Source organism: Gasterosteus aculeatus, chromosome 11, assembly GCF_964276395.1.
Source record: "Gasterosteus aculeatus chromosome 11, fGasAcu3.hap1.1, whole genome shotgun sequence".
NCBI classification, from domain to species: Eukaryota; Metazoa; Chordata; class Actinopteri; order Perciformes; family Gasterosteidae; genus Gasterosteus; species Gasterosteus aculeatus.
Genome location: NC_135699.1, coordinates 7,707,570 through 7,723,244, shown reverse-complemented (window position 1 = coordinate 7,723,244; position 15,675 = coordinate 7,707,570). Strand labels below are relative to the sequence as shown.

Below are 15,675 nucleotides of genomic sequence, written 5' to 3'. Positions count from 1 at the left end.
CGTTGCATTCACCAGCTTGCACTAACAGCCAAATGGGAAACGACAGCCAGCATCTGCACTCTTGTGCAATGTACAAAGTTTTGGCGCGATAACATTTAACATCTCAGTTCCCGGATTGTTGGGCACCCACTGAAAATAGTTTCAAAGGGTTCAAAGGATCATTTGGAGTTTGAATTCTATTGCGCTGTGACAGTGAAGGGAGCACACGATTTCTCAGCAGGGAGGATATAATTATAAAAAAAGGGTGTGAATGCTGAAGCACACACAGATCTCTGATAGAACACTGGGATTAAGAGCTCAGATGGGAAGGACTGGACCGTCTCTCCACTGTCTCGCCACCGTCTCCTGGGTAATGCCAATGTTTACCCAGCTATTATTATCAAACCACCCCACGTTTCCACCACAGAGACACAAGCGGGAGAGACACGAGACAGACAGAGAGAGAGGGAACGTCAGGAGGAGTAAATGAGACACATCAGAGGAGGAATTAGATTAAAGAAGGGCCACGATTGACATTGATACATTGGATTGAGCGCGTAATGAAGTAAATGAATAGGAGTTGGTGAAGCGCTGCCCACCGACAGGGGAACGGCTCTGTGTCGGAAACAAACACGGGCAGTGGAACATAAAAGATAAATGAGGGCTGTAAAGTGGGGATTGTTCAGAGGGAGGAGGACATTCTCAGTGTGTCTGCATCCAAATCGACGGACACACAGCTATTTATTCCAGCCGTTCTGGCATCATCTCAGCTCCTTAAATGCATGTTTTAACTTAGCTGTTATTATCATATTTTCTTCATTCATTTGTATTAACTATTCACCATTAGATATGAAGACAATATGTTCATTTTGTATCCTGAATTAAACAGTGACAAGAAAATCAAAAAAACAAGAGAGCAGGGCAGTTCATCTTTTATTCAAAAATATAAATATCTATGTAAAATCTTTCAACATGATTACACACGTTTGAAATTTGTTCAAGGAACTAATCTTAGCCTGTAAAGTATCTATTCTTCTATTAGAATTCGAGCATATACGTTACATACACATTAGCCGCACTCGACTAACAAGGCGAATAACTTAAGGTCATTAGTTTCAGTCCTCTTGCGTAGAGATGTCAGCACACACACGCACACACACACACGCACACTATGTACAGACGCCAGAGCATTCTGTACCCTTCACAGAGATCAGAGACTCCCATCAAGGTACTTTCCAACAAGCCCTCCCCTTTGGCTCTCGCCCTCTTTCCATCACTGGCTTTCTGCGTCATCACGTCCCATCAGCACCTACTGTCCTCCGGCCCGATAACCTCGGGAAGACTCTCGTTCACAAGGAGCTCGGCACTATTCATCGCAAAAACCTAATCCTCCACGGCGTGGTGAAGGTATGGTCGGGTTTTGTAGCAGATGTGGCGGGAACAGCTGGGCAGCTCGGGTGGAGATCAACCCAGGACACAGCTGAGCCCCCCCCCCTCCCCCCCACCCCCCTCTTGTTGTGCAAATGCCTCCACACACACATTCCCGATACCACCAAATGCCCACAGTGACCAGTAGTGTGCACGGCAACGCACACAAGCAGTGCTCTGATCAATGTCACTAGAGATGCATCTATTTATACCTCGCCTATGCTCTTTCCTGACACACACACACAAGCTCAATGACTAATCTCTCCCAACTGTCACCCAACTCGTCTCTCCTTAACATCCCCTTTTCCCCTTTTCTGTTTTTCTTTCACCCTCTCTGGGCCTCCTGAGACACGGAGCGCCCCAGGTCTCTGGGCCCTTTGAAGAACTCCATGAGTCTGGGCTTGACCGGCGGCAGGTCTCTCGTGATCTCGTCCACGCTCTTCTTGTTGGGGCAGGCGCCGTCCGGGGTGAGGAAGGGCGGCAGGTCCTCCCCCGCGTGCGGGGCCCCGCGCCCGAGCCGGACGCCCAGCTCGGCCGGGGTGAAGATGGGCAAGGGGAGAGTCTTTCTCTTTGGCAGCAGCTGGTGCTCCCTCGCCCCTCTTTCCACGGTACCCACTCTGAAGACGCCGGAGGGACAGGTCTGCCTCAGCGAGCGGGCCCGCCACTGCCGGGACAGTGTCTCCCTGCGCGAGTCGTCACTCTCGTTCACTGTCTGCCTGCGGGAATTCGAGGAAAGTCGTTAGAAACCGTGGGAGCTCCTCCGAGTCAGTCACCAACGTCATCGCACCAACCATCCTCCCACATGGGAGCAGGTTTTTACCGATAATTACCAAGTAGATGAGCAGACGTCCGCCTCACACGATGGTGAGGACGGTTTTTAAATCGCAGCCAGGACGTATTTAGCAGAAATAGGTTTGTTTTTTTCTTACCACTCATAGTGAGAGACACCACACTGAGGGGATGCTTCTTTTATAGAATGTCTCACCTGTCCTGCGGTTGCGTCTTGAGGCTGACGCTGTGCCAGTCGGCGCTGTAACTCTCCCTTTGAGCCTTGTTTTCCTCCTGCACGCTGCAGGTCAGCTCAGCTCTCACCACCACACCGTTACTCTCCTCCACGACGCCACGCGGCGGCATCATCTCTGCTGCGGGAGGACCTGTCGGGGATGTGTCACCTCGAGAGTCGATCTGGTCGATAAGTTCTCTGCGATAAGGCCCGTTTTGTTCCAGGGAACAGGGATGCTTCTGCTCGGCTGCGTGTGTTGTGTCTCCTGGCTCCCACTGTTTCTCGTCCTGCCTCTGTCAATTTGTGCCGTCTCGGTCCGGGGGGCCTCGGCTTCGTCCTTTTATAGACCTTCTGTTGCTATTCGTGCTCGGTGTTGTCACTCTACGATCAGTCTGCGCCGACACCCGACACCGAGCACTCCGTGTGTCTCATTCCCGGAGAGCTGGAAGCCCAGATTTTGAGGAGGGGAGAGATATAATTTGGGGGGGGGAAAAGAAAAAGATGTCCTTATTCTCAAACAACGTGGCCGGTCTTCTATGTAATCAACACTTTCCTCTTCACCTGAGACCGCGGTACCTTTGAGCGATACGTGCCGTAGAGATGGCGTGTGGAGATCATGCACACATGTTGACAGACAGGAGAGGAGCTCTCAACAGGGCTTCGATCTTGATGAACACAAAGCAGCGAGTGACGGGGCATTAATGTGGAAAGACGACAAAGGCGCAGCTGTTTTCCACACGCGGAGCGAGTTTCAGGCAGTAGGTTAAATATTCATGCATCAGAACACAACAGCTCTGTCACAGGGGAGTGAAAAGGTGGAGCGCGAGATGACTTTACGCCGCGGCTCGTCGCGTCCTGCTAACTTTTAAAAATCATAATGAAGTTTTTGCAGCAGCTGTGCCTTGTGACAACATCAAACACCCCTCATTAAATGCCATGGTGCTGTGCTGCACTGAGAGCTCCGTCCCGGTGATTCATTACCTCGGTGACGGAGTGCCACGCGAGCCCCAATCAACTCAGGTTACAGACTGTGAAGTGCACAGACGCACACCGACACACAAACCTGTGACAGTTGTCTGCTGGTGTGAAGTTACTACTGGTCTCCGCCTCTGACTCATTCATCCGTATCCAGTAGTGACATCACCAGATAACAGGAGTCGGATGTCACACACACACACACACACACACACAACATAACATGTAAAGGACCCCGATGACCAGATCGATCGATCAATCTTTCACATTGAAGCCTCCATATCTGTGTCAGTTGTCACAATAATTCAAAAGATCATGGCTACGTTTTTCTTTTTCACCTATTTGTGGCCTGTTTATCGGATGTACCAATTACATGCTATTTTTTCCCTACTTGTCAACGGTGTCAATATTTCAATCTCCTCATTGAACATTCAGCTGAACACACGTTACACACATTTTTTCCCCCAGTGTCAAGAGCAAGAGGTCGGCATCTCTTCAGTGGAAACCCAATAAGTCACTACACCCCTCGATGCTAAGTGGCTAAGTGTGCACTTGATTAGATAGTACACATATTTTGTTTCATTTGGAGGCATTCACCTGCTAAAACTACGTGAGGGGACATGACGATGATGGCTGCCACGTCCTTGCTGTTTTGGGGTGAGTCACGCTGTGCTAATGAAGCCCAGAGAGTGGAGGGTCACTTCGTGCTCATCTGTCTCCACAAACGCATCGGGCCACAGCGGGAAAGACGTTGTGTCGCGCAGCAGCGTTGCCAAAGCTGCCCGGGAAGTGACATTTAAAGATTTGGGGAGTGGGAGCAAGGGGGGGAAGTTGGACGGGGGCGACGAGGCACGGGCCGGTCAGCAGTAGGAACATGAGGTATGTTGTGAAAGTTTGAGTCACATGCAGCTTGTTTCATTGCAGCCATTTAAAATCCAAAAAGTTCATTGTATTTCTCATTGATTGTGCACTCAGCACCCCATCGTGACAGAAAACTGGAGGAGTAGAACCATCTCAAGGTGGATCATGGACAGCGAGTTAAATATGACTGTCAGTGTCACAAGGGTCTGAATTCTTATGACCATGTGATTATATATACAGTATATATACAGTACAGGAAATCCTTGCAAATGTATTAAAATTTGCAACAAAAAAACCCATATATATATATATATATATATATATATATTTTTTTTTTTTTTTTCTTTTTTTCAGGTGTTCTTTTTTAATAAATTTGCAAAAATGTCCACATTTGTTTTTTTCTGATGGGATGCTGAGTGTACATCAATGATAAATAAAATTACCTTTTTTCATTTTATAAAATGGCTGCAATGAAACAAAGTGAATTTAAAATTTAAAAGGTGCTGAATACTTTCTGTACAACTGTTTGAATTTGAGAGGATGAAAAAAGTCCTACGCAGTTCAGCTGTTACAAGCACCTGAGGGGAAAGTGAACTTTCCATTGATTCCTGCACACAATCTTCAACATGACACCGCCTCACACCGGCACCTCAGAGTCACGCGTTATCAGTTATGTGAGTGTGTGTTGGTGTGTGGTGAGCGTGTGGCAGCAGTGTGTCTGTCTCATACGACGTCAACAACATCCACTTTAGCTTGCGACCCGCTCCGGTCCCTGCAGGACGCCCGGGCCAGGATTCAAGGCGTGTCTGTGGATTGGACTGTGTGGTCACGCTACCAAGGGGACACGCTACAGGCTTCGGACTGGAACTTTATTTCATCACATGTTGGGACACCAGAACAAATCCACAAACGTCTACATGAGCTTAGAAATCGCTCACATTTTCTGTAAATTCCTTTAGAGGAAAAGACACCCGTCACACTCCACCTGAAAGTCCCTCAGTCACATGCACCACTGATTTAAGAGTTACGTCGTATTTCCATCGACTATTTTTTATATGTATAAAGCTACATTTTCGACTTTACATGGTTCAAAGCATCTTTTATAGAATCACACATTCTTACGAGAAAGAATCTAACATGCTGGACTATTTATTCAGATCATATGATTGAATGATATAATCTCCAAGGAACATCGATACCCTGAAGGTTCACAACAGCTGAACAATGAACAGACTCAGAACTTGACACAACTCTGTGGTGAACGAAAAAAAAACAAGATGTAAATGTAACATTTACCAGAAAATCTGCAAGGCCCGTTATGCAAGGTGTGGAGCAGAGAAAACAGAATGGCACTCCCGGGCGGATGACTACTGCCCCCTGCCTCGTGTCCCTCACTACTGCAGAAGTAGGTTCTTAAGCTCCGCCGCTCGCGTTTCAATCGTCTCTCTCGCTCTCTTCGTCGTCTTCAGTGGCTCTCCCGTTCAGGGCCTCCACCCTGGCCAGCAGCAGCGGCAGGTTTATGGCGAGGCCCGGCGCCTCCTCGTCCGAGTCCTCCTTTGGAGGGTAGAAGCGCTTCGCCTTCGCCAAGAAATCTTCAGCCACATCGAGATACAGGAGGCGGTCCTGTGAGGAGGAGATGAAGAAGAGGTTTAAACAGTTGAGGCGAATGTGTTTATCGGCATGATGTGGGCGTTGATCCCGGGGATCGCTACGGGTTCAAAGGTCACCAGGATTAGCAGATATCTCTCCGGCGGGGGCTCTCGGCTGTAGAAGAGGGACGTCTCGGTGTGGAGCGTGTGGAGCAGCTCGCGTGCTGCTGGGGCGTTACGCATGCCGTCCAGCGAGGCTCCAGCAGACACTCCCAGCAGAGAGTCCGCCTCAGCTATGAAACCTGGGATGGGGGGGAAGCCATCTTTGGTCACTCTGCGTGAAGAAAGACATATCGGACCCCAGTCCTCCTCTCTCCAGCATTACCCAAGTTCTCCAGGATTATCTTCCATTTGTCTCGGACTTCTCGCCGCGTGTCTCTCATGGCCTCGATGTCAACACTTAGTCGCCGATAGCCCTGAACAAGAAAGAGGCCAAAGCTTTTAAAAAGAAACCCGAATAACTTTCTCAGGGCTTTAGATGACTCGTCATTTAGTTTTTCTATCATTTGCACCATTTTGACTCTTCTACACCCAAATAAATTGATCCACCTTTCTTCACACTTGTTTCTTTCTACGGTTGAAGTTTTTTTTTTAGTGGTTTCTTTTTCTCATATTCAGCTCAGGCCTCTCCGATCCACCTCACGTACCGTGGACCCCATGCGGGTCTTGTTCCTGGCCTGCAGCAGGCTGTAAAGCACCCGGTCGTCTGGTCTCTCCGAGTGGCTGCGGTCGCCCGGCTCACTCCACAGGTTGGTCTCCTCGTCGCGGCGCTTCTGGACCTCCTGGTTGAAGTACTCCAACGGATCCGGGCTGCGTGGTCGCCCAACACACAAGCACAGTCATCACGCTGTCACACAAGCAGTCAGTTAACGAAATCACTTATTGAAACATTTTTTCCACTGTGTTCCACAGGTGAGCAGTGTAATTGAAACCGATACTGGTGTTCTTACGGTACTAAAGGCTGCTTTTCATCATCGTCGCCGTCGTCCGTGGTGCAGCAGCAGCAGCAGAACCTCCTGAAGACCGAACCCATCTAGAGGCGGTGGGTTGTGCAGCTCCTCAATGGTCGATAATTTAAGCCGGTAATCTTTTTTTTTCTTCCCCGCAGATCAACCTCCTTGGTTCATCGAGCCTCAGTGGAGCTGATTTCAGTGGAGGGTTCCGATGGAGCCCAAAACACCTGCGTCCCAGCGGATGCTCCGAAGAGGTTCCTTAAAGGAGGCGACCTTTCTGACAACCTTCGTTGAAAAGTAAAAGATGTGGCAGAGTAAGGAGAGGCAGCTGTAAAAACAAGAGCAGGAAGAGCAACAAGTCTAAAAAGTTACAAACAAAAGGTCACGGATCTCCAGACTCGACCTACTTCTCATTCTCCCGACTGGAGGTCCCAGCACACGGCTCCACGTCCTGCCGAGTGATCCGGGGCATCCAGGCGGAGACGCTCAGGCAGACGGCAGCCGGAGGACTGACTGGTGCTTCTCCTCCGCCGCACATGGAGAACAATGAGACCAGTGAGACACACAAGTTCACAGAGCCTCAGAAGACGGTCACAACAGGATCATGTGAGCCGCTCCGTGTCCTGTCCCAAGCATCGCGCCCCGAGGACAACACAACAGGAGGCCTGATATTCAATATACCACGGCTCCATTTGTTTAAGGCTTATCCAACGGCCCGGTCATGTGCTCACTGAGGTTATTTATACGTGGATCTGTACAAGGATTAAAAGAGAATTGTCGGGTTGCTTTCGGTTACCGGAATTTTGTCTTCTTTTTTTAAAAAAAGTCTGCATTATGAATTTGTTACCCGGTAAAACTATAAAGCACCTAGGCCTATATTTAAAATAAGCGAGTCAGATTATTGGAATCAAATACAACCAACCACTAAATTTGGTTGTAATAATGTTTAAACTACCAAACAGGAAGAGCTCGTCTTTAGCAGCAGCAACCTGAATGAGAATATGATTCTCATATTGATGCTTCAATAATTAAATCCAATAACATACTTTATTCTGCACGATAACTTTTATTCTAAGTGTATTTTCTTTCCCACGGTTTCACATGTTAACTAGAGTAATAGTTATAACCACATGTATTACACTGCCTCTCACACAACATTACTAATAATATCTCTTTTTCACACAATTCATTTTCCAGATAGTTAACACCTACACGACAGTGACCCTTTGACCTTTAATGCGAGTTGTATCAGTCATGGTTCAGATTTTCCCTTTGATTTTGAATCCAGGCCTTGATGAGTTAAACGTTGCTTCATCTTGTTCTTTACAAATTACACAATGAAGATATCAATATATAAAAGAAAGATCTTAAAACCGACATCGACACATTAATTGTGCGGCCCCATTAACTGTATTTGTGCGATTATTTTCAAGCGAGACACATTCTACATCACTTGCTGTAATTGATTCACAATGAGGGAACGAATAAATAATCAGATAGCGCACATCTATACATCCGTACAAATTAGATACCAAGTATAAATAAATGAAGCTAGAGGTCTATAACAACTGTTTGGTTTGTCTGCAAGTCAAATTAGACCAGAAGCTGCAACGCTGATATGTTCATAGATTTTATTAGACATAAGACACTGGTTAAGACTTAAAAAGTGGTGATCAGTATTCCTATGATGGATTTAAATTAACATGTTGGATCAATATTCCATAGACTCATTTAAAGTGTTGTAAAAAATATATTTTTAAAGAAAACCAGTACTCTCTGCAGCCTTCATATACATACAGTACAGTGTGTGTTAAGCATTGATTCAACAGTATGAAATACATGTAGAGCAGAAGAAAAGGCTGACCTGTAATGTCACATGTGGTAAAGGCACCAAATTGTTAATAACATAAATTTCATTTGAAATTCTCTGAGCACAGTAGGTCACTAAAATGACTCAAATCTACTGTTAAATCTCAATGTCCACTTGTCTTGGACATGGACTGGAACAATAACAACCAGATTGTGATGTCATCGTTCACAACAAACTGGGTTTACTAAAGTAAAACGGGCGTGTTGGGACAGTGATGTGCTGAAGGACCACATCTGCATCAAAACCTCACAATTACACCGGTGAGTCGAGGAGGAACGAGTCTGCTGCACTGCCCCCAGATCTACACCCGCCCCGCGATGTAACGCTTCATCTGTACTTCCCTGGTCACCAGACAGGCGGGCTTTCTGTAATCCTGCAAAAAGAAAAACGTTACCTCCTCGACGGGGCCGAACTTCAGGAACTCAGAAGACCTCAAAGTGAATCGCGACCACGTGACTAATAACGCGCCGGCCGTTTCGCCGGAAGGCCTCCGGAGGTCATCAGCACCAAAGAGAACAAAGTATGCGCCGACCTACGTGGTGAAGCCCGTCGCCATTGGTCTTCTTCGAGAGTTGGATAATTCCTTTAGCACACAGAGCAATTAAGAGCTGCCTTTGTTAGCGCCGGACTCCCAAAAGTACAAAACAAAAGCAGTATTTAAAACCCTCAGTAAACTTTGTTAACTGATTTCTGCTGCCTAACGCAGTCGGACTGTGTGTGTGTGTGTCAGTGGTCTCCATCTAGTGGTAATTGGTCTGCAGGTGACTCCCCCCCCGCCCCCATCTATCACTGTGTAGTGAAGGAGAATAAAGTGTGGAAATATCCAAATCAACCTACTAAAATGGTGCTGTCAAAACAGAGAAAATAAGCCAAACAAGAAAGTAAAGCAAAAGAATTGACGGCGAACCATTCGTGCAGTGCGAGAAGACCCAGAGGGACAGCTGCTTCTGGGCGGAGACCTCCTCCCCGTTTTTCTGGTTCCAGCCACAAGACGGCTTCCGCAACCAGGAAGTTCTGATTGCACGGCAAAAACATGGGTGTGCACGCAATTAAAAAAGACAAAAACAAAAAAAACTACAAACAGCGCGGCCTTTGCCTTTGAAATCTGGGAGACGTTCGAGTGGTCACACGTCTCCTGTGATAAGAAGTCACGGTGGCGCGTCCCCTCTCGGGCGGAGGGCACCGCGTCCACGTGGGAGTAAACGGTGGTGGAGCGTCGCCACCTGTCCCGGCACAGCTGGACTCCTCTGCTTTAAGTGTGGTGATGGTGCTGCTGGTGGTGGTGGTGGTGGTGGTGGGGGGGGCGGAGAGAGGGCCGCAGGTCGGCGATCCGTTGGCGTAAATGGGACATGAATTCAAACATGGTGGCGGCCAGACTCTGATGGATGAGGTAGCGAGGCAGTCGGCCCTGTCGAGACACAAAGCGCCGGCATTGATTCGGGTCACGGTGTGTTTTTAATGGGGTCAGGGTCGTACGAGTGTCTATTTAAAGTCATGCATTCGTCTTCTATTTCCTGGTGTCATTTTTAGCCACCTTAGCGGCATCATCACTTATCCTTCACAGCTAATGATTACGATTTTTTACTCCAAATTTCTTTTAACGCCACACTTGAATGAATTCAGTTCGCTCCGTCACATTGTCATCAGCTGTTCAGCAGCTCACAGATGCATTCGTCTCAGTGTGCACTACAATGCAGAGGTCAGCACTTGTCTTTAATAGAACTGTGTTACTAGCTTGTTGTATAATCACTGAAGTCATGATTTAACCGCCTATTTGTTCTCATCTCATTCGATGTTCTGCATCCACAACAACAACAACAACCCCTTTTTCTAAATTCAGACTTTTACTGATCTTCAAGGCGAAAGTGATCCGTCTGGCTTTGAAGGACACAACGTGGATGCCTAACTGCATCTCCTCACCTTCAAGTCTGTGTTCAGGACCCAGATGAAGGTGCAGACGGACGGGTTGCTGCTGGATTTGAGGACCACAAATCCTCCCGGACCGTTCTCTCCTCTGAGGCCGAGGACAAAAATGAAGTTAAAAAAAAAAAAAAGGTAAAAAGGAGAAGAAAAAGACCTTGAAGAAAACGGGCAAACACGACTGCACTTTTTGTCCGAGTTGAGGACCACGCTCTGACCTGACGTAGCGGCCGACGGGGGGCTTGGCGTCATGGTCGGTTGCCATGCCGGCAGACAGGTAACAGTCTCGCTTGCGCTCCACTCGACGAACGTTAACAAAGTCCCTGAAGGAAGAGAAAATCCATCAAATCAATTCACTTCAACTTCAGAGCAGCCAGATTTAAAAAAAAAAAGGCCAGAATAGAGACGGAGGGGAAGCGGCAGGTTGCTGATGTACCTCGCCGAGACAACGCCGCCTGCTGCTCCGGACGACACGTCGTACGATACCAGCGTGTTGTCGTCGACCCTCTGGAGGATCTGAGAAGAGGCCAGAGGAGCCCCGTTGGGACCCCCGTTAGGACCCCGCCACAGCACGATGACACAATTCAATTTAAAAAAGACGCCAGGGAGGCGAGTGAAACCACGTGAAAGTTGTTCACCTGGCAGCCGGAAACCGTTTTGTTCCACTGGACCATCTTCTCGGGTTGCAGAATCACCTCTTGATACACGAGCTCAGCAGTGCACTGCATGAAGGCCTGCGCCGAGACAACGACGCACAAGCGCTTTCAAAAGGCCCGTCGCCAACTCATTTCACGGCGGGATATTCCCCCCCCCCGCGATTACATTTGTATTTACTCATGTAACCTCTTATGAGAATGTGAGTCACGAGCCTTTCGGAGCTGAGCAGCAAGTTGCTGTTGGCTACATTAACCGAACAGAAGGAGCGTCTGTGTACGTGTGCGTTTCGGAGTTCCTGTCGCCCAACAACATCTTTAGAATCAACACGCTGTTCTAGGTAATAAATTAACATTAACAGAACGGCCATTTAAAAACACAGCTGTCTAGGAGAATAAATATGAATTTGTGTTGGTCGTGACTCGGCTTGTTTATCGTTTGCAGTAATAACCTCAGATGTTACAGTGGTATTAGTTTGGAAAAACCCTTTGACAGCCCTCAGTGAGACTGAATGACGGGTTAAACGGTTAAAGAACACTTTGCTGGTGGCCTGCGTGACTAAACATGAAAAAACAAGCACACTGTTAGGAGTCTAAATAGAGTCATTTGGATCACTAATGGATCAAGTCTCTTAGTGAGACGATGCGTACACACAGTGCGGAGGTACCTTCAGAATAAAAGTCTTTCCATGGAAGGGGATCTCCAGTGTGTAGACGGAGTCTCCCACGTCCTGACGCAGAACAAATGCTGTTAGTACTTTCTCTTTCACTTCAGTGTATCTACGGAAACCTACATGAAAACAATGTTTCTGGGGGTGAACTTTTTTTTTTTAATATTAAAGAAGTTTGCCATTTTCAATGTCAACGCATTTCTATTGGTCCACATATACACCAGCGTATCTGCAACGTGCGAACATGCATGTACGAAAACAGAAACTCTTTGTCTCTGCTGTGTGAAGAGAAAGCAGCGCGTCAGCAGCTTCGCTCATTTCGGGTCGTGTGTGTGACCAAAGGGGACGAGGAGCCACTTCTCCATCGGAAAAGGCACATTTTGCTGAAGTTAAAAAAATCCAACACTCACATTGTTTTTTTCAAACTTCCAGTTGTCCTCCTGGGCCAGGATCTGTTCTACCACCGACATGGCCTCCCGACCCTGACTCACGTACTCCTTGTCCTGCAGCGAGAGTGACGGGGGGGAAAACAAGAAACGGTCACTGTTGGCGGGGAGCACATGGTCTCCTCAGGCCGATTCAGGTACCTGTGACGTGACGGCTCTGCGTCCAAGACCCTCCTCATCCAGATCCTCCTCGGAGCCTGCAGGAACAACACCAAGTGAGAAGCGTTCAGTAGAAATGGAAAAGACGCAGCCCCACAAAAGGGAAAAGCGCGGAGACGAGCGAACGTCACCTGCGACGGACTCCGGGGGAGAGTAAAACTGTCCGTCCGAAACCGCCCGGGGGTAGATCATCGGGGTGCGCTCGCAGGACGCGTTCACCGCCGCCAGGTAGGCTGGTGTCGGAGGGGAGAAGATTCAGGACGATTTCAGGAGAACGATATTTTGGACGGGCGACACGCTCCCGCATGTGTGGTGATATGGCGGCCTCACCTCTCTCGTCGTCGGCCTCCTGGGGGAGCACCTTGAAGTCGAGGAACCAGGTCTCCAGCCAGGCCACCACGAACGAAGTGATGGGGATCACGTAGCCAAAGACATTGTGGGAGAGGAGCTGCGGGGAGACAGAAACCACGTCACACGCTGCACGAGACAGAAGGTACTTCAGCGCCATAGCGAGAGTTCACGATGGTTCCTTTCACCGTCGTTGGAGATTACAAAAAAGGAAGCAGTGCTTTATGATCACGCCTGTGATCCTCATGTGCGATATCAAACATTAGAATCACGAAGCAGCTCATCGCATGCAGAAGTGAAAAGGTCTTTGTGGTTTTGGATGTGATGCGCTTGCACCACCGGTGCAACCAACCGGTGATACCCAACTGTGCACGGAGGGCGACACTCACACTAGATACGATGACCTTAACAACGAGGAAGACGCTGGTCACTAGAGTGGAAACCTGGGGAGGAAGGAGGATTTGGATTTGTCTTTATGTCCACACCTGGCATTAACAAGACACAACGTTGTTTCATCAGTGTGCGCTTTGTGACTTACCGCGATCACCCACCAGTGCTTCAGCCGAAACGCCGCGTAACCCACTTGTAGGCACAGGAAACGAAACACGGCCAGCAGCTGATGGGGGGGGACAGAAAGAACAACGACCATGTGACCTTATCGCGTGGTTCTGACGGCTGTGTGAAAACATCAGCCTATGAAGATACAAAAACAGGCGGGTTGTGCCACTTACGAAGATGTCAAAGAAGGACGACTTGTAGTCATAAAGGACCACCTCAGTCTTCAAGCTGTCCCAGAGTGAGATGGAGAGCTGCAGGAGAACAGAGTCTTCATCAGTCACAACACGCGCGCACAACACCCGTCCGTCCGCCCGCCGAGCCGGCGACGCAAACTCACATTCAGCTCAATGATCCACAGGAGGGAGATGAAGAGCAGGTCGAACGTCACAAAGAGACAGAAGGTTCGCCGGACGTCAGAGATGGCCTGGCGCTCCGCGGGGGGCACCAGCAGGTACGGGGAAGGGAGGGACAGAGACGTAGAGTAGGACGTGTTCAGGGAGGCGATGGCGGGGAGGCTGCCCCCGAGCTGCCTGAAGCCTCCACCCGACATTCCTCCAGTCAGACAGGAAACTCCCCCTGCTAGAAGAGAGGCAAAGCTTTCCTGGATTAACCCCCAGACACGTGTATCTACTCTACGATCAAAACACTGATATTCTAAATCTCGGCATCCAGTACGCATGTTTGGATCTATCTCGTCTTGATCAACATCTGGATTTCTAAACCACGTTGCAGCAGAGAACGGTTGCGCCACATGTATGTAGATAAGACCGTTGTATTTTATTATATTATTATAGTAATGTTGTATTGTATTAGTGTGTCTGTGGGTATATTTATGCTCTTGCTGATCGTTTGATTTAAAGAAGATTCTGAGGTCAACACGGGACTGAAGATACGACCACAGCTTTTTATCAAGCACATGTATTGTCAGCACTGGGGAAGTTACTCCAAGCACTTTGTCATCGGATTTTGGGGAAATCAATGCGTGCGAACAGGAAGAGGGTGAAGAAGTGTCCGCACAGTGAACCAGTCGATGCTGAGTGAGTTTCAAAGTCTGCTGGACTGTTTGCCGGACAACTAACTTCAAGTAAACAAGCATCACGAGGCGTTACATGGACGGAGACTGCCCCCACCAGCGTTTGCATGGGACATCTTTAAATCTGTGTCATTCAGATTCACGTCACATTTTGTTTGCAGGGCTTTCGGACCAACCAACCCCCCCCCCCCCCCCCCAAAAAAAAGAAAAGCTTCTTAGAAAAAACAGCACTTCAGCATCTGTCAGAGAAGCTAACAAGCTAACGCACCCCTGTCAGGCGACACAGGCGGAGAGCGATGACCCGGGTCGCTGGCGCACTCTTGTAAACAAACCCCGGTGAAGCCGCTGCGCTAGCAAGCTAACGAGCCCCTGACGTCCCATCTCACGGTTAGCTTAGCTTAGTTTAGCTTAACGTCACACCAACTTGCGCTGGGTCGAAGTTAAGTGACACCGTGATAATCTCACACACACACACACGTCACGTCTCAAGTGAACAGCTACAGGGAATTGAGCTGCGAAACAAAAAAATGTCGTCAACCCGCATCTCATCGTTTTGTTAAAAAAAACAATACAGCGTTATTAAACTTACCTGATTTATCATAGTCGCCCAACGTTACCAGTCTTCCGGGCTGACCCTTCAGAGATTAAATGTTGCGGCGAGATGGTTCACTCCTTCGTTTCAACGAGCCAAAAAAATCACTTGCAAAACTGTATCTGTCTGTGCTGAATACTATACGGAAATATAAAATACAACACAATATAAGACTAGAAGAGTCACACGTACCCAGGCTTCCTTAACCACCCCAAAGTTACCGCTTGTTAGGATCAAAATCTGTGCTGACCGTTAACTTGCCGAAGAGTAAAGTCAGACATAAAAAATACTGGACACGTACAACAACTTCCGGTAAGAACATTCAAAATAAAACTTTCAAAACGTGTAAATACTGGTATGTTTGTAATTTAAATATCACAATATGAAAAAAAACAATACTCCAACGACGACAGTGGTTCGAGTATTTATTGAAATGCCATAGCAGGTTGGACGCATCAATACCTCAAAGGACCGAAGAGATAATATTATAGCTATAATGTTTTACAGTATTACGTATTCTGTAAACATTAAATGTTATATTTTGAACTAGCCCAATGTTTTATTTAGAGATTAAGAT

The 15,675-nt window shown here is 47.9% G+C and overlaps 3 protein-coding genes across 4 annotated transcripts; all 3 read right to left on the bottom strand.

The window, feature by feature from the left end:
* Window positions 1-899: 899 nt before the first annotated feature.
* tcap (titin-cap (telethonin)) lies at window positions 900-2,728 on the bottom strand. Its single transcript, XM_040192044.2, has 2 exons — window positions 2,393-2,728; window positions 900-2,123 (listed from the first exon to the last, which is right to left on the bottom strand). Exons 1-2 carry the CDS (start codon window positions 2,542-2,544, stop codon window positions 1,733-1,735), a joined length of 543 nt encoding a protein of 180 aa, XP_040047978.1. The 5' UTR covers window positions 2,545-2,728; the 3' UTR covers window positions 900-1,732.
* Window positions 2,729-5,096: 2,368 nt separating this feature from the next.
* LOC120828458 (melanoregulin) lies at window positions 5,097-7,606 on the bottom strand. The gene is made up of 6 exons (XM_040192043.2): window positions 7,256-7,606; window positions 6,846-7,133; window positions 6,543-6,705; window positions 6,221-6,311; window positions 5,974-6,137; window positions 5,097-5,869 (listed from the first exon to the last, which is right to left on the bottom strand). Exons 2-6 carry the CDS (start codon window positions 6,926-6,928, stop codon window positions 5,681-5,683), a joined length of 690 nt encoding a protein of 229 aa, XP_040047977.2. The 5' UTR covers window positions 6,929-7,133; window positions 7,256-7,606; the 3' UTR covers window positions 5,097-5,680.
* An 859-nt stretch (window positions 7,607-8,465) lies between these two features.
* stard3 (StAR related lipid transfer domain containing 3) lies at window positions 8,466-15,389 on the bottom strand. Of its 2 annotated transcripts, XM_078083581.1 has the most exons (16): window positions 15,291-15,309; window positions 15,096-15,178; window positions 13,811-14,052; window positions 13,647-13,724; window positions 13,454-13,531; window positions 13,305-13,358; window positions 12,898-13,015; window positions 12,699-12,800; window positions 12,550-12,605; window positions 12,373-12,465; window positions 11,960-12,022; window positions 11,277-11,372; window positions 11,075-11,154; window positions 10,857-10,961; window positions 10,639-10,732; window positions 8,466-10,126 (listed from the first exon to the last, which is right to left on the bottom strand). In XM_078083581.1, the coding sequence occupies exons 3-16, from the start codon at window positions 14,021-14,023 to the stop codon at window positions 9,971-9,973; spliced, it is 1,386 nt and encodes a 461-aa protein (XP_077939707.1). In that variant the 5' UTR covers window positions 14,024-14,052; window positions 15,096-15,178; window positions 15,291-15,309; the 3' UTR covers window positions 8,466-9,970. The 2 variants fall into 2 exon arrangements, with proteins under 2 accessions (XP_077939707.1, XP_040047957.2); XM_040192023.2 differs by having other exon boundaries at window positions 15,096-15,389.
* Window positions 15,390-15,675: the final 286 nt, after the last annotated feature.